Source organism: Mustelus asterias, chromosome 6 (genome assembly GCF_964213995.1).
Source record: "Mustelus asterias chromosome 6, sMusAst1.hap1.1, whole genome shotgun sequence".
NCBI lineage: Eukaryota > Metazoa > Chordata > Chondrichthyes > Carcharhiniformes > Triakidae > Mustelus > Mustelus asterias.
In genome coordinates, this window is record NC_135806.1 from 112,633,977 (window position 1) to 112,661,033 (window position 27,057).

A 27,057-nucleotide genomic window follows, 5' to 3' on the forward strand; every position below is an offset into this window, starting at 1 on the left:
GCAAAGTGGCAATGCCAAGGGGGCATCTTGGCACTGCCCACTGGGCATCGGGCAGTGCCAAGGAGGTGGGGCCCAATGGGGCAGGGCCTATGGGTGCGGGGCCTCTGGGTGAGATTGGTGGGAGTAGGAGGTCCCGCTGCCACTCTGAGCTCAGCGGTGACTGAGGGAGAGAGGCCAGCGATCAGAGCTGGCCATCAGGGTCGGGGGGAGGGGGGGGGGGGGGGGGGGAGTCGGCCTGCCCAGGGTGTCAGGGCTGCCGGTGGAGGGTTTGGGGGGGGGGGGGGTGTTGTCGTGGGTGGGGTCGCACTGCCAGTGATGCAGTGGTTGCTGTGCTGGCCAGTGAACGAGCTGGTCAATGATTGGGAGGCTGGAAGCGTGGGGCTACTGCGGATGGAACATTTAAATTATGAAGAGAGGTTGGATAGACTTGAGATGTTTTTGTTGGAGCAGAGAAGGCTGAGGAGTAACCTGATCAAGGTGTACAAGATTATGAGAGGCATGGACAAGGTGGATAAGGAGCAGCTGTTCCCCTCAGTTGAAATGTCAATCACAAGGGGACACAAATTCAAGGTGAGGGGCAGGGGTTTTAGGGGGGATGTGAAGAAAAACCTTTTTACCCAGAGGGTGGTGACGGCAAGGAATGAGTTGCCTGGGACGGTGATGGAGACAGGATGCCTCACATCCATTAAAAAGTACCTGGATGAGCACTTGGCACATCACAACACTCAAGGCTCAAAGCAAAATACCACAGATGCTGGAATCTGAAACAAAAACAGACAATGCTGGAAAGTCTCAGCAGAAATTTTCCCCATTAGGCCCCACTCCCATGGCACTGCCCAATGCCCAGTGGGCAGTGCCAAGGTGCCCCTTTGGGCATTGCCACTTTCGCCATTGGGCAGTGCTAGGAGGTCAGGCACTGTCAGTGCAGCGGGCTGGGAAAATCGCTCCCATTGTGCGAATTGTGTTAGGTATACATTCTTCTTTATTTGCGTGGATGTAACACACTCATTGGGCGACAATGTCAGTTCCATGAGTGGCTCAAGGATGGAAGGATGATGATCCTCTGACGAAGGGTCACCTAGACTGGAAACGTTAGCTCTATTCTCTCCCCACAGATGTTGTCAGACCTGCTGAGATTTTCCAGCATTTTCTGTTTTTGTATAACATTCAAGGTGAGGGGCAGGAGTTTTAGGGGGGATGTGAAGAAAAACCTTTTTACCCAGAGGGTGGTGACGGCGAGGGATGAGTTGCCTGGGACGGTGATGGAGACAGGATGCCTCACATCCCGCTATGGGCCAGGTGCTGGTAAATGGGATTAGGTGGGAGGTCAGGTGTTTCTTGTGTGTCGGTGCAAACTAGATGGACTGAAGGGCCTCTTCTACACTGTATGATTCTGTAATTCTCTGATTTATCTCTCAATTTACCTCACTAAAAAATGTTATATGATCATGAATTCATCGTTATTTGTGGAGGCTTGCTGTGTACAAATTGGCTGTCACATTTCATATATTACAACAGTGACTACACTCCATCAGCTGTAAAGTTTCTTCGGATGTGCTGAGATTGGGAAATTAAGTTTAAAGTTTATTTATTAGTGTCACAAATAGGCTTATATTAACACTGCAATGGAGTTTCTTTTTGTTTATATATCCAATTCAATCCAATCAAAGTCCAATTCAAAGTCTCAGCAAGTGAGACATTCCAGATCCAAGCTGACAAGACAGGCCTCTCACTTCCTGTCTTGGGCTTGATCTACATGATCCAAGCTGATTGGAGCAGGCATTGCACCTTCTCCAAGGCTTGATCTCATTTGCATCAGAGCCAAAAGGCCAAGATGCCACTTTTAAAAATTGCTTCAAATGAAGCCTCAGTGTAACCTCATGACTTCAAACACTGCAATGGAGCTTTTTTTTATACTTTTCCAATTCAATCAAATTAAGTCCAATTCAGAGTCTCAACAAGTTGAGACATTCCCAATCCAAGCTGACAAGACAGGGTATGCAACCCCTGTCTTGGGCCTGATCTACATGAGCCAAGCTGATTGGAGGAGGCGCAGGTCTTCCTCCTCCAAGGCTTGATCTCATTTGCATCTTAGTCAAAAGGCCAAGATGCCGCTTTAAAAAATTGCTTCATATGAAAATGAAGCTTAAATGTAACCTAATGACCTCAACCAAGTGCAGCATCCGATCCTGCAATGGAGTTACTGTGAAAATCCCTGAGTCACCTCTTCGGGTACACTAAGGGAGAATTTAGCATGGCCAAGCAATTTCAATTTCAATTTCAGTACGTCTCACATTAGTGCAAGTCTTACCTTATTTTTATATAATTGGGAACCACAATGTATTAAATCATATGGATTCTAATGTTTGATTGATATTCTGGGCTTTACTTCCAGTTAGATTGTCATAGTTCTACTTGTTATTATGAGGTGACAATGCTAATTTGTATGAAAGTTGGGTTTGGCAAATCCATTACAAAGAACAAAGAACAATACAGCACAGGAACAGGCCCTTCGGCCCTCCAAGCCCGTGCCGCTCCCTAGTCCAAACTAGACCATTCTTTTGTATCCCTCCATTCCCAGTTAAATAGAAGAACGGATATTGACTCCTGCTAACCCAGTTTACAGAAACAACAACCGTAGTTTGGACACTGGAAATAGATTGGGATTAGGAGTGAAAAAAAATGTTAGCCTGTTATTTGAGTCCAGCTCACGGCAATCCTACCTATGTTTTCTGAAGATTGGTTTAACTTTTTCTAAAAAAATTTTAGGAACTTTGCTTTTGATACTGAAAGACAATTATGGTTGTATTCAGAAAGTAAACACTCATTTTTAAAAACTCTAGTCTAATTAACTCCATAAAAACTTTTGACTGTCAGTTGAAGTGAGGGAGGTTTTGACACATTAGTCAGTTGAGAATTCTTTTGGATATTCTGATACAGTACCATTGATTTGATTTGATTTGATTTATTATTGTCACATATATTGGCATACAGTGAAAAGTATTGTTTCTCGCACGCTATACAAAGCATACTATTCGTAGTGTGCATAGGGGAGAAGGAAAGGAGAAGGTGCAGAATATAGTGTTACAGACATAATTAGGGTGTAGAGAAAGATCAACTTACTATCAGGTAGATCCACTCAAAAGTCTGATGGCAGCAGGGAAGAAGTTGTTCTTGAGTTGATTGGTACGCATTTTCAGACTTATGTATCTTTTTTCCGATGGGAGAAGGTGGAAAAGAGAATATGTCTGGAGTGTGTGGATTCCTTGATTATGTTGGCTGCTTTTCTGAGGCAGCGGGAAGTGTAGATGGAGTCAATAGGTGGGAGACTGGTTTGCATGATGGACTGGGCTACATTCACAACCCTTTGTAGTTTCTTGCAGTCTTGGTTAGAGCAGGAGCCATACCAAGTTGTGATACATCCGTGCCAGGGATCAGGATTCAATTCCAGCCTTGGGTGACTGTGTGGAGTTTGCATCTTCTGCCCATGTTGGCATGGGTTTCCTCCAGGTGCTCCAGTTTCCTCCCACAGTCCAAAGATGTGTGTGTTTGGTTGATTGGCCATGCTAAATTGTCTCTTATTGTCAGGGGGATTAGCTAGGGTAAATACGTGGGATTACAGGGATAGGTTGGGATTGTTGTCGGTGCAGGCTTGATGGGCCGAATGGCCTCCTTCTGTGCTGTAGGGATTCTATGAATTCTGTCTCTCTCTCTCCACAGATGCTGCCAGATCTGCTGAGCTTTTCCAGAATTTTCTGTTTTTGGTTCAGATTTCCAGCATCCACAACACTTTGCTTTCAAATTATGTTGACGTTGTTTTAAAATAATTTTTTAAAAAGCACAGAGGAGACTGCAAACTAGAAAGTGGAATATGGCCAAAGAGTCCAGGGTGGGAGTTGAGAGTTGTGTTTTTAATTTAAGTTATTGGGTATGTTGATGGAAGCTTGCTGTTGCATTTTATCGCTCCTGGTGTCATGTTGCATCCAAAGTGAACATGTGGGCTGATTTTTTTCTCAATGTGACAATGAGAATCCGTGCTCTGCCACCGTCATATTCACGTATCTTTAGGTAAAAGCGATAGGGGAGCCTGGTAACTCGATTGTTATCAGCGACTTTATACTCACAGCATAAATTACAGACAGCTTTCAACCGAGTATAAAAGGCGAATTTCAATCATGTTCTTCAATACTCGTCAGTGACTGCAAGCTGCTAACACGCCGAGACAGACAGACAGAAAGAAAGATGTCTTCTGGCTTCAAGGTTCCGCTACACATCCTGCTGCTGTGGCTGCTGACTCTCCAGGGACAAGCCAGATACATTGAGGTGGGGACACTACCATCAGTCAGTGTCTGGAAGACAGAAATTCCTCTGTCTACCCATGTGTTCATCCAAATAGTCGTCTGTCTCTTTTTAGTCTTTATTTCAGTGATAAGAATTTGTTTTAGCTATATGTATTTCGATGTCTTTCTTTCGTTCCCGTTCTGCGCTGAAAATAAAGCTATCCTCCCTTTCATTTTCAATTGATAACCATCGCAAGATGCACTTGTCAATTGAAGCAACCCATTCCCAATCCGATGTTCCTTCTAATGTCTGCGCCCAGGTTAGTAAGGTGTGCGGAGTGCCTGGACTCCTTTAAAGCTTCTATGCTAGAATGAGAAACTTGTGATAAGGGAAAAGCCTTGTTTGTTTTCTAAACCGGCGTGTTGAATTTATGTTAGATTGAAATTATCAACAGAAGGTCCCACAGGCGTCCTTTCTACGGGGTTGTTAAAACAAATCCTGAAACAAGTCCTACATAATATATAAAACTGATTAAATATTGCTGATCTGAAAGGCAGGGGGATAAGTTTCATTCAAATTACATAGACAGAAGCTACAGGGAAATGTCTGCCCCTTTACAGCAAGGACTCGGAGTTACCTCAAACATCTTTTTAAGAAATCCACTTCGATACATTTGGACCAAAGTTTGCAACAACAGAAAGCTTGCTTTCCGCACACTATGTGTGCCTCGCGTTTGATTATCACGACATGTGGCCCTACAATATGTTTTCTTTTTTAAATTTCACAGATGTGTGCATATACTTAACGTGTTATTTCCAACTTTTTAAAAGAAAAATGAAATACTCGAGGACACCTTAGGGCTTCTGAACTCGGAGCTGAAGCGGGAACTTCCACAAGACTATGTTTATAGCCGGAATCTGAGTGAGTATTCTGGTCTGGCTGAGTCAGGGGCTATTTTGCTGTTCCCGGTGACAAGACTGGCTTGTTGTTGGGAGGAGTCACGTCGCCTGAACACGGGTTATATAAACTAAGAAACAAGCACAGGTTCTGAAGCTGCAGTCAGCAATTCACCCCCGAAAGTGTTGGCATTGCTGCTGCTTGGTTATATCTGTGTGCGATATTAAACTAAATACCAAACTTGCTCATTTGTTTTGTCACATGGGTTATAATTTTGTCCATTTTGGTTTATCATGTACACTTGACAATGGGGGGGGGGGGGGTCCCATTCAAATTTAAACGATTTGTGAACTGTGACCCATCTTTATCTTCGCATGTTTGCATTCTTAATCTCAGCTCCAAATCCGATCACCGGGTCTGTTTGGGGGCCAGCACCCCACATAGGTCCCTATGTATTTTCCAAATTGGAGTGGATGGGATTTGCACGTCTCCTGGCCTCAGTCTGTAAAAACAGGATAGGGAAGGTACTCTGAATTGTAGTTTAGACAGAAATCTGCCTGGGATGAGGGGGTCAAGGCAGCTACAGGTGAAAGTGAGGTGTGGCAGGGTGAAGCTGGCAAGAGCTCTTCCATCTGCCCACCTCCTATATGTCCCTCTAAAGTTGTAATGTGATGGAATCAGCCACATTATGCCAGCTGTTGGAACTTTGCAAGTACCATGTTGGCTCAGGTTAGTTTGGAATGAAGATTCCTAAATGAGATTCCTAGGCTGTGGAGGTAGACGGAAATATTTACACCCCTTGGGAATTAAACACCTCAGCATCAGCAAGACTTTTATAACCATTGACAATTTCTTGATAATTCCAGCATCCCTTAATTTTATGTTCATGGAATACAATACTTCTAATTTTAAATAAAGGGTCCTGATGGCAAGAGTTGGATTAATATCAATAGCCCATGGTACCATATGCAACCATTTGAACTGTTTCTGAGTTTTGTTCCCTTAGAAGTGAGGAGCGTAATAACACCTCCAGTCCGGTTTCCGAATTATACCATCATTGTCTATACTACATAAGAGTTTGACTTGTTAAAAAGGAGATTGATGGTGAAGCCTACTCTTTAATAGCAGGTCACTGCTGTGATGTGCAAAACAGTCACAATAATTTAAAATAATTAAAACTGTCATCTCACCGGCAAAATGACAGGCTATTCACCAATTCTCAATCTGTATTAAAGTTACTGTCTTGATCAGCAGATTATTCAAATGGCCGTTAACAAAAGTTGCAATGTTTTCATTTTTAGGCTTTTAATTTGGAAGCGTCAAATCTGGCTGTTAGGAAATGTACTTGTAGCCCTCCACTTTGGACATCAGATAGCTGATGGTTAGCTTAATGCAATGCTTCTGTCCACAGAATGTGTCAACATGCTGAGTGTGGAAGGACACTTCACATTCAGTGCTGATCAGCCACAGCTCCATTGTGGTATCTTCTTCATTGGCAATCCGAATGAGGTTATCTCCCTTGAATATGATTATGTCAACATAGACTGTCAAGGTGGAGACTTCCTCAAGGTAAGCATATAAAAGTTTGCTACTTTAAAGAAAAATCATTCAAACTCTAACAAATAGAGCTGTTTCAAATATTTATTATTTTCCATTGAACAAAGCCTAACCTGATTCGTACTGTTAGCTCCAAAGTTTCATGGTTCCATTCTTTGTAGTTTTTTATTATCTACTGATGGTTCTTGGCCTTACTATCTCCGCTAATTTAAATGGATCCCTCACAATTCCTTCAGTGCTCAAGTTGTCTCAAGGAAAGTCTGATTCGTCTTTCATGTCATAATTTATTTTCAACTCCTCAATTTTCAACATTCTTCGAAAACCCAGGTCCATTCAAGATCAGGATAATCCCCTAGGGAAAGTTCTGGTGATAATTCATGCATTGCTGGATAAGAAAACAGCCGATGTTTATGATGGACAACTGTAATCTTGCTTCCAGGATCCACTCTCTTCTCTCCCCATTCAAATCTTTCTTGCCACTTGATCAATAATATTTGACTCGGTGTATCTCTGAATTTCCCCTCCTTGATTATTACAGTCTCTTAACACAATGTGGGGCAATTTGAACCTGGGGTTTGCTGGGTGTAAACTGAGTGCTTTAAGTCAGATGCCCATTTTAAACTCTGCTCGATCATTCTCTTCATTGACTTCAATGAAGATTGAGCAGGGTGTAAAACAGGCGTCCAACCTGAACGTGTTTCAGCCCAGTGATTAGGCTAAAAGTGCTCCTGTTCTTTCTCAGGAGGAATCTGTGTGAAATTATTTGCCTCCTTTGGTCTTTCGTTCTTCATCCAAACAGCAAGCTCTTAAAATCTAATCGCTGCTTCATGACATATTCCATAATTTCCTCTATTACTGAGAAATAACCCATTGAGTGACATCCAGCCTCAGCACATCAGTCCAATGTACCCGAGGATCCAAGATCAACAAGCTGGTTTACTTTGCTATTAGCTTTAGCTCTTCATTACTTTTTCCTACTCAAAACCAAATGTTGTGTAACTCTTCTTTTGTCTTCCAAGGTTTTTTGTGTTTAAAGAAAGGGTAATTTATTTCAGAGTTTACAAAAGGAGCAGGGCCACAGAGCAAAAAAAAGGCACCAGCCTGAAGCTGGATGAAGCAGCTGCATAATGCTGCCAGGCTCCATTTCACACTGACAAGACCTCTGGAAAGAAGTTGGCAAAAAATGGAATGAAAAACATATGCTCAAGCAAATGGGCCAGTGTCTGTCATGAGAGTTAAGAGGTATTTGTAGAATGAGAGAGATACACAGTGATTTAAAACAAAATCAGCCAAAAAGAGGGGAGAGATGGTGATGATAATGCTGAGCAAATGAAAGACCTAGAAACAGGTTAAGTGGAAAGCACAATGGGAAAAAGTTAGCATGACAGTAAAATGCCACTTTCTGGGGATTGGGCATTGCTGGCGAGGCCAGGATTTATTGCCACCTTCTTGAAGCACTGGAGCCTGTGTGATAACAAGGTTATCAGGGAGGGAGCTCCAGGATTTTGACTTGACCAAGGCGAAGGAATGGTGATAATTCCAAGTCAGGATAGTGTGTGACTTGGAGGCGATGGTCGTCCCATGTACCTACTGCCCTAACCTTCTCAGTGTACAGGTTTGGAAGGTGCTGCTGAAATGCAACAAGAGGAGGACGTCATCATGGAAGTAAAATGATTAGAGAAACAGATTGCTGAGACACGGCTTGAGAGAAAAGACAGCACAAGATGGACGGCACAATCGTCCTGTCATTCCTTACTCTTGTAAACAAGCCAGAAAGGTGGAAATAAAGAGGAAATCTTGGGCTTGAAATCGGCCTTGATCTGGGAGTATGTGCATAGTTATCTGAAAAGCAATAAAGACGGTGAGACTTCTGTAACTGTGACTGACTTGTCCTATAACAATAAAAATAGTCCAGATGCATAAATAAGTAACATCTCAGAGTGCATACGAATCAAAGGTATCAAACCAACCACATTTTGTTTACGAACAATACAGATTTCATTAATATTGTCAATTATCACCGGAGAAAAAAGAACATTCTGGAAATAAAAAGTAGGCTGATCAAGCTTTTGTAGAAAAAGATGAATTAACATTATCCCATCTTTTGCTTTCAGATGCTGACTTGACTGGTTGTGTTTCCTGCATTTGTTAAATTTGAAATGTTCAGTAATTGTTCTTTTTGTTGTTGTTTTAACTGGCTTTTGAAATATTGCAACAGTGACTGACGTCAACACAGTCCATTGGCTTTGAGAGGGTGGCACAGTGATTAGCACTGCTGCCTCTCAGCTCCAGGGATCGGGGTTCGATTCCCGACTTGTGTCACTGTCTGCGTGGAGTCTGCACGTTCTCCCCGTGTCTGCATGTGTTTCCCCTGGGTGATCTGGTCTCCTCCCACAGTCCGAAAGATGTGCTGGTTAAGTGCAATGGCCGTGCTAAATTCTCCCTCAGCGTACCCAAACAGGTGCCGGAGTGTAACGACGAGGGGATTTTCACAGTCATACAGGATTCTTGTAAGGGGCTTGATAGGGTAGGCACTGAGAGACACTGATCTGGGAATCAAAAACACAGGGGCAGAGATTCAGTACAAGGGGCTGACCATTTAGGACCGAGATGATAAATAAATAAACTTGAAACTTTAAGATCTCAGAATCACAGAATCATACAGTGCAGAAGAGGCCCTTTGGCCCATCGAGTCTGCACTGATGCGTGGGGATGAATTTTACCGTCCCGCCCACCGGGGAGTCAGAGCGCGCGAGTGGCGGACCACGGGAAGGTCCATTGACCTCGGGCAGGACTTTTCGGTTTTGGGGCAAGCAAGACCAGAAAATCCTGCCCGCAATGTCCTTAAGCCATGTGAAAAGTGTTGTACACGTCTAAATACAGGCTCCTTCTTCTGTTACAAAAGCAAAATACTGCAGGTGCTTTTAAATCTGAAACAAAGAATACAGAAAATGATGAAAACTACTCATTAGGTCAAGCAGCATTTATGGACAGAGTGAGAGAAGCTGGATTTTATCAGCCCACTGGGTAGTGCGTGGTGTACCTTTCTCTTCCTGCAGCTATGCCTTCTGGCCAGTGGCGAGGCCGTGGCAGGCGGCCAGGAATGGGTGGCCATCCTTAAAATGGACAGCTAGCACTGACAAGATACAGCCCTGGGCCCTGTAGACCACTGAAGGGGGATTGCCTTCTGCTGGATCCCCACCGTGATGACTAAATCCATCCCAACATTTCCGGTGGGTGGTCTTCCATTAGGGCTGATGAAAAGGTCATAGACCTGAAAGGTTAAATCTTATTTCTCTCTCCACAGACACTGCCTGATGTACTGAGTATTTCCAGCATTGTCTGCTTCTATTCCTTCCATTCTACTAAATCGTTTTGTATTGATGCACAGGTCTTTGACGGCTGGATATTGAAGGGGGAGAAGTTTCCAAGCACATTAGATCACCCCCTCCCCACCTCAGAGCGTTACGTTGATTTCTGTGATAGCAACAATATCAGGACAATAATCAGATCCTCTCAAAATGTGGCAATGCTCTTCTTCCGAATTCACACGCCAGGAAATGGGTTTTCCTTCACAGTAAGGAAATTAATCAATCCTTTCCGTAAGTATAAAGAGATTATTTTAAGGAATATTTTTGCATGACATTTAGAAGCGATAAATTACCATGATGTCTTTTCAGAGTAAACTCTTTTCTTTCTGAACATTTCTCACTGCTGTCTCCTGATGCATTCACGCTGGGATGCAGCATCCCTAACAGTGGCTGCTTCAGCTGAGGGACCACTGTGGTCTTAGACAGTGAGTGTTATTTAACTGTATGTGTGTGTTTCTGGGAGGGAAGATTACCACAGTCTTACCTGACGTCCCCACACAAGGTGGGTCACTGGATAGGAAACAAGTGGGAAGCCTGGCTTTTATTTGCCCCCACCCCCACCCCCTTCCTAGCCCATGAGGCTGAGGCCAGTTGTAACATCACACTGCCATTCGAGCTGAAATCAACATAGACATGTAAATGAAACTTTATGATGTCCCTATTCCTTTCCATTAACTCTCTAGGGGTGTAAAGCGGGCAACATTTGGATTGCTGCCTTTACAACACCAAATTTCCTTTTGATTGAAGTCAGATATTTTACCCATTTTACATTCCTCCTGAACTTCCAGGTTCCACCCAATCTGTACGCATTGTTAAGAAGGTACAAAATCTGCATTCTACATTAGATTTGACTGTGGTATAGCACCATTAGTCTGTGTCCCTAAACATTCACTCCCTCCACCATTGGCATACCGTTGTTGCAGTATGTTCTAACTACAGAATAGGACATCTTTTATCTTAACCCTCAACCTCCACTACCTAGGACAGCAAAGGCAACAGGCACATGATGGAAATTCCGAGTTCCCTAGTTTTTGATCAAGCACCAGTGAAGAAATGGTAACATATGTACAAGTCAGTCGGGATGAGCAAGGCCGTAAAATTCCACCCATGCTGTTGATATGGTGAAAAGATGTTTGATACAGTGCCACACACAGATGTGTGAGCAAAGTTATAGCTCATGGAATATAAAGGATAGTAGTAATATGGATACATAATTTACTGAGTGACAGGAAACAAATAGTTTTTCATGCTGGAGAAAGGTTTATAGTAGTGTTCCCGGGGGTGTGGGGGGGAGGGGGGGGGGGAGGTGGGGGGGGGAGTGGGTGGTCAGTGTTGGAACCCTTGCTTTTCCTGATATATATTAATGACCTTGGCATACTGGGCACAATTTCAAAGTCTGTGGAGGATATAAAACTTGAAAACATTGTGAGCTGTGAGGAGAATAGTCTGGAACTTCAAAAAGATATAGACAAGTCGGTGGATTGGTCAGACAGATGAAATTCAATGCAGAGAAGTGTGAAGTGATTCATTTGGTAGGAAGATTATGAAGAGACAATACAAAATAAAGGGCAACTCTAAAGAGATGCAGGAATGGAGGGATAGGTTGAGAGAATGGTTAATAAAGCCGACAGTATCATGGGCTTTATTAATAGGGGCAGAGAGTACAAAAGCAAGGCGGTTCTATTGAACTCATGTGAGTCAGTAATCTCGCCTTAGAGTATTGCATCTAGTCATGTGTGATGCATTTTAAGAAGGATGTGAAGGCATTAAGAAAAGAGTGTTTCCAAGGATGAGGAGCTCCAGTTCTGAAGATAGATTGGAGAAGTTGGGACTATATTCCCTGGAGAAAAGGAGATTGAGATGAGAACTGATGCAGGTATTAAAAATCATGAGGGGTCTAGATAGAGTGGATAGGGAAAAACTGTCCCCACTCATTAAAAGATCAAGAATGAGGTGAAACAGATTTAAAGTAATTAGTAAAAGAAACAACAGTGATATGAGGAAAATCTTCTTCACTCAGCGAGCGGCTAGGGTCTGGAATGCTCTGCCAGAGGATGTGATTGTGGTGGACCTCAGTTGTGCCTTTGTCCTATATGGACCACCGTTGTGTGTGTTTGTCATACCTGGACACATCCCCTTCCAGTTTGGTTCCTCCCCTCAGCACCTAGTATAAAGGTGGCTGTCTCCTCCCCCTTGTTCAGTCCAGGTCGGTTAATTGTTGGGATCTGCTCCTGATTCTGTTGTGAATAAAAGCCTACACTTATATTGGCATATCGGTAGTCTTTCGCCTTATTGATAGCGCATCAGTGATGGAGGTAGGTTCATCTGAGGCTTTCAAAAGGGAATTAGACTGTTATCTGAAAAGGAAGAATGTGCCAGCGTTATGGGCAGAAGGCAGAAGTGGAACTAGAGAAGTTGATCATTCAGAGAGCCGGTACGGACATGATGGGCCAAATGGCTTCCTTCTGAGCTGTAACAAATCCGTGACTCTGTGACAACATGAGAAAAATTGGGATATAAATGTACATATTTTGAGAACATTTCAAGCATGAATAAGACAAACATTTAAAAATGAGGAAGGATTGGGACATCCGTGTTCCATTGAACAGGCGTAGCAAATCCCCATGAAAAATTGTGGCATCTAGATTTTAGTCAGACACCATAAATCAATTGAATGGCATTATTAGACTAACATCAGTAGCAGAGACAGCTATTGGGAGCTTTAAAAATGTGCACACATGCAGCGTTTGATCATTCTGAATTCATTAGGTTATGATAATAAATATGAATATTATACACATTATTATATTTCGAAAAATAATTTACAGGGTGCCATTTGTCATCCACAAAACCTCTGTAATGCCTTTACAGTGGAATCGCTAGATTATTTTTCTCTTAAAGAAAATGTTAAACTGAGCTGGGAAAATTGTACAATGTTGACATTTTACCACAAATGTTCATTTTGTTTTATTATAAATAAAGACAATGCAAACTGGATGTCTAGCCAAAGGGTACAGCACATGAATTGGTATGTGTAGTGCCAGGTCAGGTATAAAACAGGCACAAAGCACACCAATTTAGCAATGAGGGAGCCCGTGTATGCCAGGTCCCACTGTTAAATTCATATAAGCATCCTCCAGAACATTCCAACTCCCCAACCATGATGGAGCTGAGGATTTCTGCCAGTGAGACAATTTATTTCTCCCATTATCCCACTGTCCATGGGAGGGCGACTAGCAGCGGCTCATCCCAGTTTTCAAGATGAGTTCAGACACCCAACTTCTCTTGATTCTCGGGTCTCTTGCTGTGGCCGCATGCCCCCTCTGCAACATTGGGTAGGATTTTTGCCCTCGTCCTCCTAGATGGGGTCAAGCACAGAGGCAGATGGACACAACAATTTGCATTGTGTCCTCGTTTGCCATGATCATTCTGCCAATCAGGTCAATTTTTCTCTTGGTGGAGTTATGGCCAGCATGCGGCAGGCTGGTGGCCAATCAAGAGGTTTAAAATGGCCACTTTAGACCGATTGTCAGAAGCTGACTGGAATTTTCCAGTTGACCTCGGTGCCCCTCACACTCAGAAACTTAGGCCAGCTGCCTAAGAAAGTCCTCCCAGTAGCCAAATGTGAAGCCAGTGCTCCAGGCAGGCTTTTATGGCCTTCTCTGGCTAACTGCCCCCAGCTGCAATCTCTTACCTGAACTGCAGGCTTCATCTCCTTCTGAGCTGGAGAACCTCCTGTTGGCCTTCCAGCTTCCAGACCCCACCTGCCATCTTTATTTGGAGGGCAAGCCTACTCTCTGCCCACTAATTGACCAATTAGGAGTAAATCATTGATGGATGACTTTGCTCCACATATTGTGGGTTTGTGACCCCCATTTCACCCCACATTGGATCCTGACCCAAATTCCTGTCCCCGAAAAACCTGCCAGGATTGATTCCTAGCTTTGCGTCTCATAAGACCTCATCTTTGGGAATTGATTGTCAACCAAGACTTCACTTAAAACAAGATGCTTTAACTAAAATATATGATGAAGCTCTCCTCACAGCCTAGAAGAAAAACAAGCTTTCTAAGTAGCTGTCACGTGCTCTAGTTAGCACAACGAGCACTCAGTATGGCTTCATGCATGATGTCTTTTGAACATTACACAGCCATTAATCAGTTCATGGTTCAAGCTGAGCAAATGCATTTTGAGAATTGTATGTTGTTGGCTCCCCTCAGGCACAAGGAATACAGCAGAGAGAATAGTGGCAGAATAGGCTTATGAGATTTGTTGCCAGAAAATGTGTTCCGACATATTTATCCTTTCAACATTGCAAACGACATTAACGGTATATTCTCCCTGTTTGGTCATTAATTCTAATTGTTTGAGGTAATTGTTTAAAGCATTGTTCATAAGATTAGGGAATAATCCAGTGTCTCGAGGGTACTAATAGATGCTGTGTGGGAGATATTCAATAAGTAGTACTTCAAGTGCCAGCGATATGTCAGGAAACATTGGGTGCAAGAGACCACAACCCAAATTTAATCCCCAAAGAATAGCCACAGCAATGTTCAATTTGCACTCCCATATATCAATCATAATGGAACATTACCTTAAAGAGGGCCCAGCCAGCATTCCCACATCTGTTTGTGTATTATAGTTAGCGCTTCACTTTAGCTGAATTGTAGATAGGAACAAAGTACTTCAGTTTCTTTAGAATACTTTGGCTCACATTTTACTCCCTCGACGAAGTTTATTTATTTGCCAAATGGATGTGTTCCTCTTTCGGGCCAATTACGCAAGCCATTAACTCCCTTTTGGGAGGATGCCCAGGTCACCCTAGGGAGCCTGCCTGCATTGGGCCTCAAATTCAGAATGTTTTTAAAACATTTGGAATCTCCCTCTGGCCTATCCAATCAGTTGACTTGACAGGCATTATAGATTTTGAAAATGCAAAGGATTTCTCTCCGTTCCTGTTGCAATGCTGGGCTCCAGCACCAGCAGGTATCCGTGGCGTCCAGCACTGCCATGACACAGATGTCGCAAATTACATCAATGCATATCCACCATTTACATATCTTTTTACAAGAGATATTGTAAGGAAAAGGTGTCACCAGATGAGGAACTGGGAGGAGCCTGATGAAACACATCCCTGATCCATTTCTCACTGCTACCCACCAGTTCAAAGATGTGCGGGTTAGGTGGTTGGCCATGCTAAAATTGACTCTTGTGTCGGCGGATTGGAGTTGCGGGAATAGGGTCTGGGTGGGATTGTGGTCGGTGTAGACTCAATGGGCCGAATGGCCTCCTTCTGCACCGTAGGGATTCTAGGATTCTAGGATCCACAGAGGGAAGCTCACTTACACCATGTTCAGTGAATGGACTGGTGAAAATGAGTAAAATTATCATGAAGAGGAATCTAAAACAGCACAAACAGGCAAAATCAAATAACGCTGAAATAAAAGGTTGGCATTCAAAGCTCTATGACTCTAAAGCAGAACCTCCACTGCAGAACTTTCAGGAGCTGAAGAGTTTGCACTTTTGTGGCTGTTCTGGCTCTCAAATCTTGTTTGCTCTTCCGCAAAGCTTGCAATGTGATTTCGCAGACTCCTAACGGAAGATTCACAATGGTCGTTCCTCATCAGAAGAGAAACTGCAGCTTTTCCATCATTTACCCAACCGAGATCATGATCTCTGAGCTGACCCTGGGACATTTCAATGACTTACAGGTAATTATGATCCATAGAGGATTATGGCTGAGTTCTAATTTTGTGTAATTTATCACATCACACAATATTTTTGCATGTGTATCTTTTTTTTTGTTAATTATGACTTTAAAAGCATCATGAAAAGTATGTTGCTGGATCCTGCAAAATCTGAAGACCTTTCAGATAACAGAATTTTGTATATTTTGGGGACAGGGCAATGGATGAAAACTGGTCACAAACTTCCCAGGGACTGAGGAGATGCAGAGATTATAAAGGCGCTTTCTCCGGATCAGAGTAATGGGACATTAGCTAGAATTTTAAGTTATCTCAATGGTGGCCCGTAAAAGCCTCGGAACAAGCCATCAGATCATCCCATATTTGTCTCTAATTCCTATTAAGTTGCCAGTCTCACTGGAGGGGTTACAAAGATGTTTGCCGTTCCTGCAAACTCAGTTTCTGAGCCAGCAACTCCATCATGCTCCCTGGCAACTGCCTGAGGTTGAACCGTGGTGCTGGTAACTCTGGTGTCATACCTGACCACATGATAAGCCTTTGATCACATGGACCTGCCATTGCTGAGGCCACCTATTTCCATCTGGGTAACATTGCCTGAATCCATCCCTCAGCTGAAACTCTCATTTAGAATTTTGTTACTTCTGGACTTGACTGTTGCAGTGTACTGGTGTCCATAATCTCATGTTCTAACCTCTAAACCTGAGGTCATTCAAAACCTTGCTGTCCAAGTCCTGACTAATACTAAATCCAGTTCACTTATCATCACCTCTACTCACTCACCTACATTAGCATCATCGCCTGTACTCACTGACCGACATCAGCATCATCGCCTGTACTCACTCACCTACATTACCATCATTGCCTGTACTCACTCACCTACATTACCATCATTGCCTGTACTCACTGACCGACATCAGCATCATTGCCTGTACTCACTCACCTACATTAGCATAATCGCCTGTACTCACTGACCGACATCAGCATCATTGCCTGTACTCACTGACCTACATTAGCATCATCGCCTGTAATCACTCACCTACATCAGCATCATTGCCTGTACTCACTGACCAACATCAGCACCATCGCCTGTACTCACTCACCTACATCAGCATCATCGCCTGTACTCACTCACCTACATTACCATCATTGCCAGTACTCACTCACCTACATCAGCATCATTGCCTGTACTCACTGACCAACATTACCATCATTGCCTGTACTCACTGACCTACATCAGCATCATTGCCTGTACTCACTGACCGACATCAGCATCATTGCCTGTACTCACTGACCGACATCAGCATCATTGCCTGTACTCACTCACCTACATCAGCATCATTGCCTGTACTCACTGACCAACATCAGCATCATTGCCTGTACTCACTCACCTACATTAGCATCATTGCCTGTACTCACTCACCTACATCAGCATCATCGCCTGTACTCACTCACCTACATTAGCATCATTGCCTGTACTCACTCACCTACATCAGCATCATCGCCTGTACTCACTCACCTATATTAGCATCATTGCCTGTACTCACTCACCTACATCAGCATCATCGCCTGTACTCACTCACCTACATTAGCATCATCGCCTGTACTCACTCACCTACATCAGCATCATTGCCTGTACTCACTCACCTATATTAGCATCATTGCCTGTACTCACTCACCTACATCAGCATCATCGCCTGTACTCACTCACCTACATTAGCATCATCGCCTGTACTCACTCACCTACATCAGCATCATCGCCTGTACTCACTCACCTACATTAGCATCATCGCCTGTACTCACTCACCTACATCAGCATCATTGCCTGTACTCACTCACCTACATTAGCATCATCGCCTGTACTCACTGACCTACATTAGCATCATCGCCTGTACTCACTCACCTACATCAGCATCATCGCCTGTACTCACTGACCTACATTAGCATCATCGCCTGTACTCACTCACCTACATCAGCATCATTGCCTGTACTCACTCACCTACATTACCATCATCGCCTGTACTCACTCACCTACATTAGCATCATCGCCTGTACTCATTCACCTACATTAGCATCATTGCCTGTACTCACTCACCTACATCAGCATCATTGCCTGTACTCACTCACCTACATTAGCATCATCGCCTGTACTCACTCACCTACATTAGCATCATCGCCTGTACTCACTCACCTACATTAGCATCATTGCCTGTACTCACTGACCTACATTAGCATCATCGCCTGTACTCACTCACCTACATTAGCATCATTGCCTGTACTCACTGACCTACATTAGCATCATTGCCTGTACTCACTCACCCATATCAGCATCATTGCCTGTACTCACTCACCTACATTAGCATCATTGCCTGTACTCACTCACCTACATCAGCATCATTGCCTGTACTCACTCACCTACATTAGCATCATTGCCTGTACTCACTCACCTACATCAGCATCATTGCCTGTAATCACTCACCTACATTAGCATCATTGCCTGTACTCACTCACCTACATTAGCATCATTGCCTGTACTCACTCACCTACATCAGCATCATTGCCTGTAATCACTCACCTACATTAGCATCATTGCCTGTACTCACTCACCTACATTAGCATCATTGCCTGTACTCACTCACCTACATCAGCATCATTGCCTGTACTCACTCACCTACATTAGCATCATTGCCTGTACTCACTCACCTACATCAGCATCATTGCCTGTACTCACTCACCTACATTAGCATCATTGCCTGTACTCACTCACCTACATCAGCATCATTGCCTGTAATCACTCACCTACATTAGCATCATTGCCTGTACTCACTCACCTACATTAGCATCATTGCCTGTACTCACTCACCTACATCAGCATCATTGCCTGTAATCACTCACCTACATTAGCATCATTGCCTGTACTCACTCACCTACATTAGCATCATTGCCTGTACTTACTCACCTACATCAGCATCATTGCCTGTACTCACTCACCTAGATTAGCATCATTGCCTGTACTCACTCACCTACATCAGCATCATTGCCTGTAATCACTCACCTACATTGTCCCTTGGTTAAGCAGTGTCTTGATTTTAAAACTCACATCCTTGCTTTGAACTCTCTCAAAGACATCGCGCTCACTATCTCTGTAATCGCCTATACCCCACAACCCTCTGACTCTGGCCTTTTGGGCATGCCCGATATTAGTTGCTCCACAATTGGCAGCGGTGCTTTCAGCTGCTGAGGGCCTAAGTTGTGGAATTTCCTCGCTGAACCTCTCCGCCTCTCTACCTCTCTTTCTTTCTTTGAGATGCCACTTGGAACCTCCCTTTTTGACAAAACCTTTGGTCATAAGAAAAGAACAAAGAACAAAGAAAAGTACAGCACAGGAACAGGCCCTTCGGCCCTCCAAGCCTGCACCGACCATGCTGTCCATCTGAACTAAAACCCCCTACCCTTCTGGGGACCATATCCCTCTATTCCCATTCTATTTATGTATTTGTCAAGACGCCCCTTAAAACTCACTATCGTACCTGCTTCCACTACCTCCCCAGGCAGCGAGTTGCAGGCACCCACCACCCTCTGTGTAAAAAACTTGCCTCGTACATCTCCTTTAAACCTTGCCCCTCACACCTCAAACCTATGTCCCCTAGTAATTGACTCTTCAACCCTGGAAAAAAGCTTCTGACTATCCACTCTGTCCATGCCTCTCATAATCTTGTAGACTTCTATCAGGTGGCCCCTCAACCTCCGTTGTTCCAGTGAGAACAAACCAAGTTTCTCCAACCTCTCCTCATAGCTAAAGCCCTCCATACCAGGCAACATCCTCGTAAATCTTTTCTGTACCCTCTCCAAAGCCTCCACATACTTCTGGTAGTGTGGCGACCAGAATTGAACACTATATTCCAAGTGCGGCCTGACTAAGGTTCTATAAAGCTGCAACATGACTTGACAATGTTTAAACTCAATGCCCCGGCCGATGAAGGCTAGCATGCCATATGCTTTCTTGACTACCTTCTCCACCTGTGTTGCCACTTTCAGTGACCTGTGTACCTGTACATCCAGATCCCTCTGCCTTTCAATATTCTTAAGGGTTCTGCCATTTACTGTATATTACCTATCTTCCCTATTAGCCCTTTCAAAATGCATTACCTCACATTTGTCCGGATTAAACTCCATCTGCCATCTCTCCGCCCAAGTCTCCAACTGATCTATATCCTGCTGTATCCTCTGATGGTCCTCATCGCTATCCGCAAATCCACCAATCTTTGTGTCGTTCGCAAACTTACTAATCAAACCAGTTACATTTTCCACCAAATCATTTATACATATTACGAACAGCAAAGGTCCCAGCACTGATCCCTGAGGAACGCCACTTGTCACAGCCCTCCATTCAGAAATGCACCCTTCCACTGCTACCCTCTGTCTTCTATGACAGAGCCAATTCTGTATCCACTGCGCCAGCTCAGCTCTAATCCCATGCGACTTCACTCATCAACCTTAATATCTTCTTTATGCCTCTGAGAACGTTATAATGCTCCCGCAAAGTCCTGGCAGTGTTTATGTTTAAGGTGCTATCTAAATACAAGTTATTGATGTTTTTGTTGAAATCGGAAGGAAAATATGATACTAGCAAATGTTTCTTGCCACTGGGATAAAGGCATTAAGTTGGGATCGAATAGAGATGGCAGAATGAGTGCAGCTATAATCTGTTTACATATGACTATACTTAACCTTGAGTGCTTGTTGCTAATACTTGGTGCAAAAAATGGAAAATGTTTCATTTTTCAATTGATGAGTGAAATATTAACACCCACACAGAAAAATAAGCAAAATGGAAAAGATTTAACAAATTCCCCTGTATGTGTACATGGGAACTATTATGACCTTTACAAAATAATGGTCCAATGCATGTATTAAAATGAGCCTGTGTCACAGTTCGGCAATATACTAATTATGTACAAGTATATCTCAGCAGTTTCATGTATCTTTTTGCCTGGCTTCACCAATCAAAGGTATATTAATTGACACCTACAATACATATTCTTTTAGATAGGAATACACTATTAATCTCCACAGTCACACAAACTGTGATTCAGCTCCTCGTCATGTTGAAGGTAGACATTGAAAATGACAAGGCATCATTAGATGCAGTGCCATTCTCTGGCCAGTGAAAATGGATTTGTGTGAATTCGCGAGCATACGCAAAACTCTGCTTACAGGCATCCAAACGTTGGCTGGCTGTCTGCTAAGAAAACAATTTTAACTCTCATCTGTGAATTATACTGCCGCTGGTGAGAAGCCAAAAGCAGAGTGACACAAGCCCCTGGAGGTGGGCTCGGACCACTTTGATAAATTGAATTCACCCAACTTGACATCTGAATTATACTTCACAGCTTATGTTGATGCAAAGCCAAAAACGGCGTCATATTTCTGTAAGCCGTATAATATAACTGGAAAAGCAAAGACAGCTGTTTCGATACAGATAGAGTCTTTACCTTGCTACCATCTCTATTCCCATGGCAACCTACCTGTTAGTGTTCCGCTGATTGAACATGAACCTCCTGTAGAATCATCGCTCGTCCCCTGACAGATATGACGTCTGGAACATGTTTCCAACGTGTACCCAGCGGACTAAAACGTGAAGTTTGATTTACGTAATTCCACACGTTCCTCACCCGAGGAGAGACACTTAATATGTCTTTAGAACAAATACAAGATTAAAAGATGGATTCATTTCATCCAAAGTAAACATCAACCAACATTGTTACAAGTATGACGTTTGTAAGATTGTTGTGCTTTGGGACTGTGTCCTAGGGCAAAATTGGGGCAATGAAGAGGGTCATGTGACCTGCTGGCCTGCTCTGCAGACAACAAGCCTGGTGTAATTAAGGATTACAGTGGGGGGGCAGGGGGGAAGGGCGAGGCAGGTTGCCTTCCTGGAAACAATGAGAGGCTGTGCTGACAGTGGATATTCTGTGTCTCCTGGTCCCAGAGAAATAAGAATATCTTATTTTTAAAAATGATTTGACATAAACTGTTTATTTAATTCCAAAATAGAATTAAGTTGGGGTCTAGAGAATCGCTACTTCGCATTTCTACCTGGATATAATACCCATGTGATTCATGTTGCCAGGGAGAGGTACTTTGAGAGGCGAAGAGTCCTGGGGAAGCCATTGTGGGATTGGGTTGCAGGTTTTATAACAATATCCCTGAACCTCACAAGCAGGGTCAGTCTGCAAGAATCTGAGAGAAAAGAGCTGAGAGATGAAGGCAGCATGTCTCTGTTGTTCGCCACAAAAGACACTGGAAGGAGCTTGCACTCAAATGGAAGAGATTAAGGTTGAAGGTTTAAACAAAGCTAAAAGAGTCATCCAGTTTTGGCCAGAAGAAAGGATCTCCAGGGTAAACCACACCTTGAAAATTTGGGGATTAGAAATTATTCGACTGGAAAAGGAAAAAGGAGCTAAGAATCACTTTGGACTGGCTCCTGGAGAATGAAATGTCAGGACAAAAAACTGATTAATATATAAGTCATGGCAGGGAGATTTTCAGTCATTTTACATGTTAAATGGAGATATTATGTGGTTCAGAGCATAAGTTGCCCACTGAAATAGTGTTTAAGTCAATGTTGCTTTTATTTTGTATGTTACAGTCAAAGTCATTTGGATTTTTGTTGTGTAATCCTTTCAGCCATTCACTAGAAATTCAAATTTATTTTTACAAGTTGTTGGTTTCTACAGAATCATGTCGTTCCTTTGTTTAAGAAGGGAAGCAAGGATAATCCAGGTAATTACAAGCCGATGAGCCTTACATCAGTGGTAGAGAAATTATTGGAGAGGATTCTTCAAGACAAGATTTACTTCCACTTGGAAATAAGTGGACACATTAGTGAGAGGCAACATGGTTTGTAAAGGGGAGGTCATGTCTCATTAACTTGATCGAGTTTTTTGAGGAAGTGACGGAGATTATTGATGAAAGTAGGGCTGTGGATGTTGAATACTTCAGTAAGGCCTTTGACAAGGTCCCTCATGGCAGACTGGTGCAGAAGGTGAAGTTGCACGGGATCAGAGGTGAGCTGACATGATGGATACAGAACTAGCTCGGTCCCAGAAGACAGAGGGTAGCAATGGAAGGGTGCGTTTCTGAATGGAGGGCTGCGATTAGTGGCGTTCGTCAGGGATCAGTGGTGGGACCTTTGCTGTTTGTAATATATATAAATGATTTGGAGGAAAATGTAACTGGTTTGATTAGTAAGTTTGCGGACGACACAAAGGTTGGTGGATTTGCGGATAGCGATGAGGACCATCAGAGCATACAGCAGGATATAGATCAGTTGGAGACTTGGACAGAGGGAGTTTAATCCGGACAAATGTGAGGTAATGCATTTTGGAAGGTCTAATACAGATAGGAAATATACAGTAAATGGCAGAATCCTTAAGAGTGTTGATAAGCAGAGGGATCTCGGTATACAGGTACACAGGTCACTGAAAGTGGCATCGTAGGTTGAGATGGTAGTCAAGAAGGAATACGGCATGCTTGCCTTCATCGGCCAGGGCATTGAGTTTAAAAATTGGCAAATCATGTCGCAGCTTTATAGAACCTTAGTTAAGCCGTACTTGGAATAGTGTTCAATTCTGGTCGCCACACTACCAGAAGGATGTGGAGGCTTTGGAGGGGGTACAGAAAAGATTTACCAAGGTGTTGCCTGGTATGGAGGGCATTAGCTATGAGGAGAGGTTGGAGAAACTTGGTTTGTTCTCACTGGAAAGACGGCAGTTGAGGGGTGACCTGATAGAAGTCTACAAGATTATGAGAGGTATGGACAGAGTGGATAGTCAGAAGCTTTTTCCCAGGGTGGAAGAGTGGTTTAAAGTGCAAGGGGCAATGTATAAAGGAGACATATGAGGCAAGTTTTTTACACAGAGGGTGGTGTGTGCCTGGAACTTGCTGCCAGGGGAGGTAGTGGAAGCAGATACGTTAGTGACTTTTAAGAGGCGTCTTGACAAATACATGAATAGGATGGGAATAGAGGGACATGGTCCCCGGAAGGGTAGAGGGTTTTAGTTCAGACGAACGGCATGGTCAGCACAGGCTTGGAGAGCCTAAGGGCCTGTAACTGTGCTGTAATTTTCTTTGTTCTTTGTAACAAAATAATGCCTTTTGGCTAAAATTTACATTTACATTCAAGCTAAACTAACACGCTCAATGTCTTTACCCTCTGTCGAATATGGACTTTGGTGAAGTATTTTCTTTGGCTTTATGTTTTTACCCTCTGTGGAGCACTACAAATGAATGAGCTGTATGGATTTCCTTGTGTCATCTGCATTAGATCCCTGCTCAAAGCTGTGGTGGAGCAACTGATTATGTGCAGCTTCTGGGAGGGAATAGATTGGACCCCAGCCGGATGCATCCAGTGACTGACATTTGCTACTCTTTCAGTGGACCAGGTACGAGAAATTAATTCCATAAACCTAGCCATCCTCAGGTAAGCTAACAGGATGCTTCAACTTTAAAAATGATACTTCCATGTCTGGAAAGACACTTTTTAAAAATAAATAAATATATATGCATAGAATATCCATATTCATGAATATACATGTATAGAAATAAATATATATTTATTTCTATACACTTATTGCAGTTTATTAATTGCAGATTAATGCTGTGCTGATTGTGATGTTTATTTGGATCATGAAAGAACAACTATAGAATCATAGAATCCCTACAGTGCAGAAGGAGGCCATTCTGCTCATCGAGCCTGCACCAACAAAAATTCCATCCAGGCCCTATCCCTGTTACCCCACGTATTTACCCTGCTAATCCCACTGACACCAAGGGATAATTTAAGCATGGCCAATCCACCTAACCTGCAATATCTTTGGACCGTGAGCACCCAGAGGAAACCCACACAGACACGGGGAGAATGTGCAAACTCCACACAGTCACCCAAGGCCAGAATTGAACCTGGGTCCCTCGTGCTGTGAGACCGCAGTGCGAACCACTGTGCCACCTTGCCGACTGTGTTGAGTAGGACAATTGGTTAACTCCTTCATAGAGGTGTGATGGGTTTTCCTTCGATGCTGTGGTTCTATAATCTCAACAATTTAAGTTAAATTTTATCTTATTCCAAGTAATCTTTGCTGCCAGAATTTTATTTCCTGGTAATTTATGCCTGCCCAATGAATCTGAAGTATGAGGGAGATTTTTGATCTAACCAACTACATCAAATGACTTTGTTTCACTGCATAAAAGATCAGTGTCTGATCATTTTAATCCAATTCTCACACATTAATTGCTGATTAATTTATATTGACTCGGTGTGAGTTTGTAGAAGTGTTTGGTGGTTTGCAGAGTGATTTAAAGTTGACATTGACAGGGCGTGGTGCTGCACACAGTGAAGGCTTGGTTCTGACTTCAGGTATCTTGGTTAGACTTGCTCTCAATCATGGGTTCTGTAGCTACTATTCCTCTTGGGCCGTAGCATGTGAGAGAGATGGAGCAGAGGCAAAACAGAAGAAGACAAGCTGCTCTGTGAGGGAGGAGGAGGTGGGGATGGAATGGTTCTTAAGGTCATCTCCACCCAGAGTTTCTCAGGAGCATTCCTCTTACCTGAGCCTAACCCAGAGGAAGTGTGTGCATTGACTCCATTTTACAAAAGGGAATCTACCACCTATTGTAGGCAGACCTGCAGCCTGTGACACTGACTGTGAAGGTCACGGTGGCCTAGAATTTCTTTATGTCAGGACTTTTTCCAAGCTGGAGCAGGCGACATCTGTAGCATCTCCCAGTTCAATGTCTGCTATTGAATATGGGAGGTGACTGATGCTCTTTGTGGCTGGAGAGGGGAGTCCATTGTCTTCATTTCATTGACTTTGCCACAATAATCGGCAATCCCAGGGTGCAGATTACCTTCGTGCAGATGTGAACTAATCTTCAGTCCATGCCAGTATGTTAGCCCCTACACCATGAGCTTTTATTTTCCGCAATATTGATGTGGCACCTTATCAAATACCTTCTGGAAATCAGCACATCCACCAGTTCCCCTTTATCCATGGCACATGTGACTCCTCCAAAGAACACCAATAAATTGGTTAAACATGATTTCCCCTTCACAAAACCTTGTTGACTCTGCCTGATTGCCTTGAATTTTTATAATTGGCCACGGCAGTCAGATTCACAGCAGTTGCCTTTGACTCTTTTGAGGACCAGTTGAAAGTAATTTAATTTTTCATTACAGCCCAGGTGAAGATCGGCTGTGACAACACGGTGGTGCGTGTTGTGTCCAGTGGCAAGTACATAAATCGCCTAACGTTTGAGTACCGTCAGCTGGGACAGCACGAACTGGACAAACAGAATGAAAACGGGGTTGAGGATTTTTGCTACGCTGCTGATTGAGTGCGTTCCTCTGTTCAGATTCCTCCCACTCTCCGACTGAGGGAGCAAAGCTGTGTTGACGCTGTAATTCTGTCAAAAATACATTTTGGGATTTGTAGTGGACATCTGTTACTACTTTGTCAATTCATTTATTTAGAACTTTGCCAGTGAGCTGCTGAGCTATCTCCCTGATTGATTGATTAATTCTGTGGTGGATTCCTGCGGTGTTGCCAGTCAACTGATCAGTAAATGTTTAGTAAGATCAGCAGCCAGAGTGGTCAGGGCCAACAGAAAAGTGTTCCATCGCTTGCTAAAACTTCTACTTGTTTCAATTGTGAAATCAAATTACATTTACTTTATATTTATTGTTTAGAAATGATTCTGTCACACCAGACCACCAGCACTGTATAAAACATTTTTGTGAGGTGATCAAATATTGTATAAATAAAGATAATTAATTGACAGCAATATCTTTATTCTGCGCTATGCTGGAGTGGTCATTTTGTTTTGTTCTGACAGAAATTGTAAACTCAGTATATACTTGGATAGTGTTAAAATCCTTCAGAGGAAGGGTCATCAGTCCCTCGACAACTGTGTCAAAGACACCGCATTGGTTAATAATAACGAGGTAGCAACCTATTTTGTTCAGGGATCAAACTTAAATTAAAATTTCAAAAGCAAAACACATTCACATTCAGTCTATTGACTTCAAAGGCCAAGAGTCTCATTTTAACCTGGGTAAAAGGGTAGGATTGGGTGATAGTTAATGGGTTAGATAGACAAAAATTCCCGCTGTGTTGGAACACTGGCTCCAACTTGACAAATTCTGGATTTCATTATGGTCGGAAAGAGGTTGGCAACCAATCCCCTCCCAGG

At 43.2% G+C, this 27,057-nt stretch overlaps 1 protein-coding gene across 1 annotated transcript; it reads left to right on the forward strand.

Moving 5' to 3' along the window:
• The first annotated feature begins 4,015 nt into the window (after positions 1 to 4,015).
• crhbp (corticotropin releasing hormone binding protein) lies at positions 4,016 to 26,647 on the forward strand. The gene is made up of 7 exons (XM_078215443.1): positions 4,016 to 4,323; positions 5,112 to 5,202; positions 6,590 to 6,747; positions 10,127 to 10,337; positions 15,674 to 15,816; positions 24,137 to 24,254; positions 26,045 to 26,647. The coding sequence occupies exons 1-7, from the start codon at positions 4,243 to 4,245 to the stop codon at positions 26,200 to 26,202; spliced, it is 960 nt and encodes a 319-aa protein (XP_078071569.1). The 5' UTR covers positions 4,016 to 4,242; the 3' UTR covers positions 26,203 to 26,647.
• Positions 26,648 to 27,057: the final 410 nt, after the last annotated feature.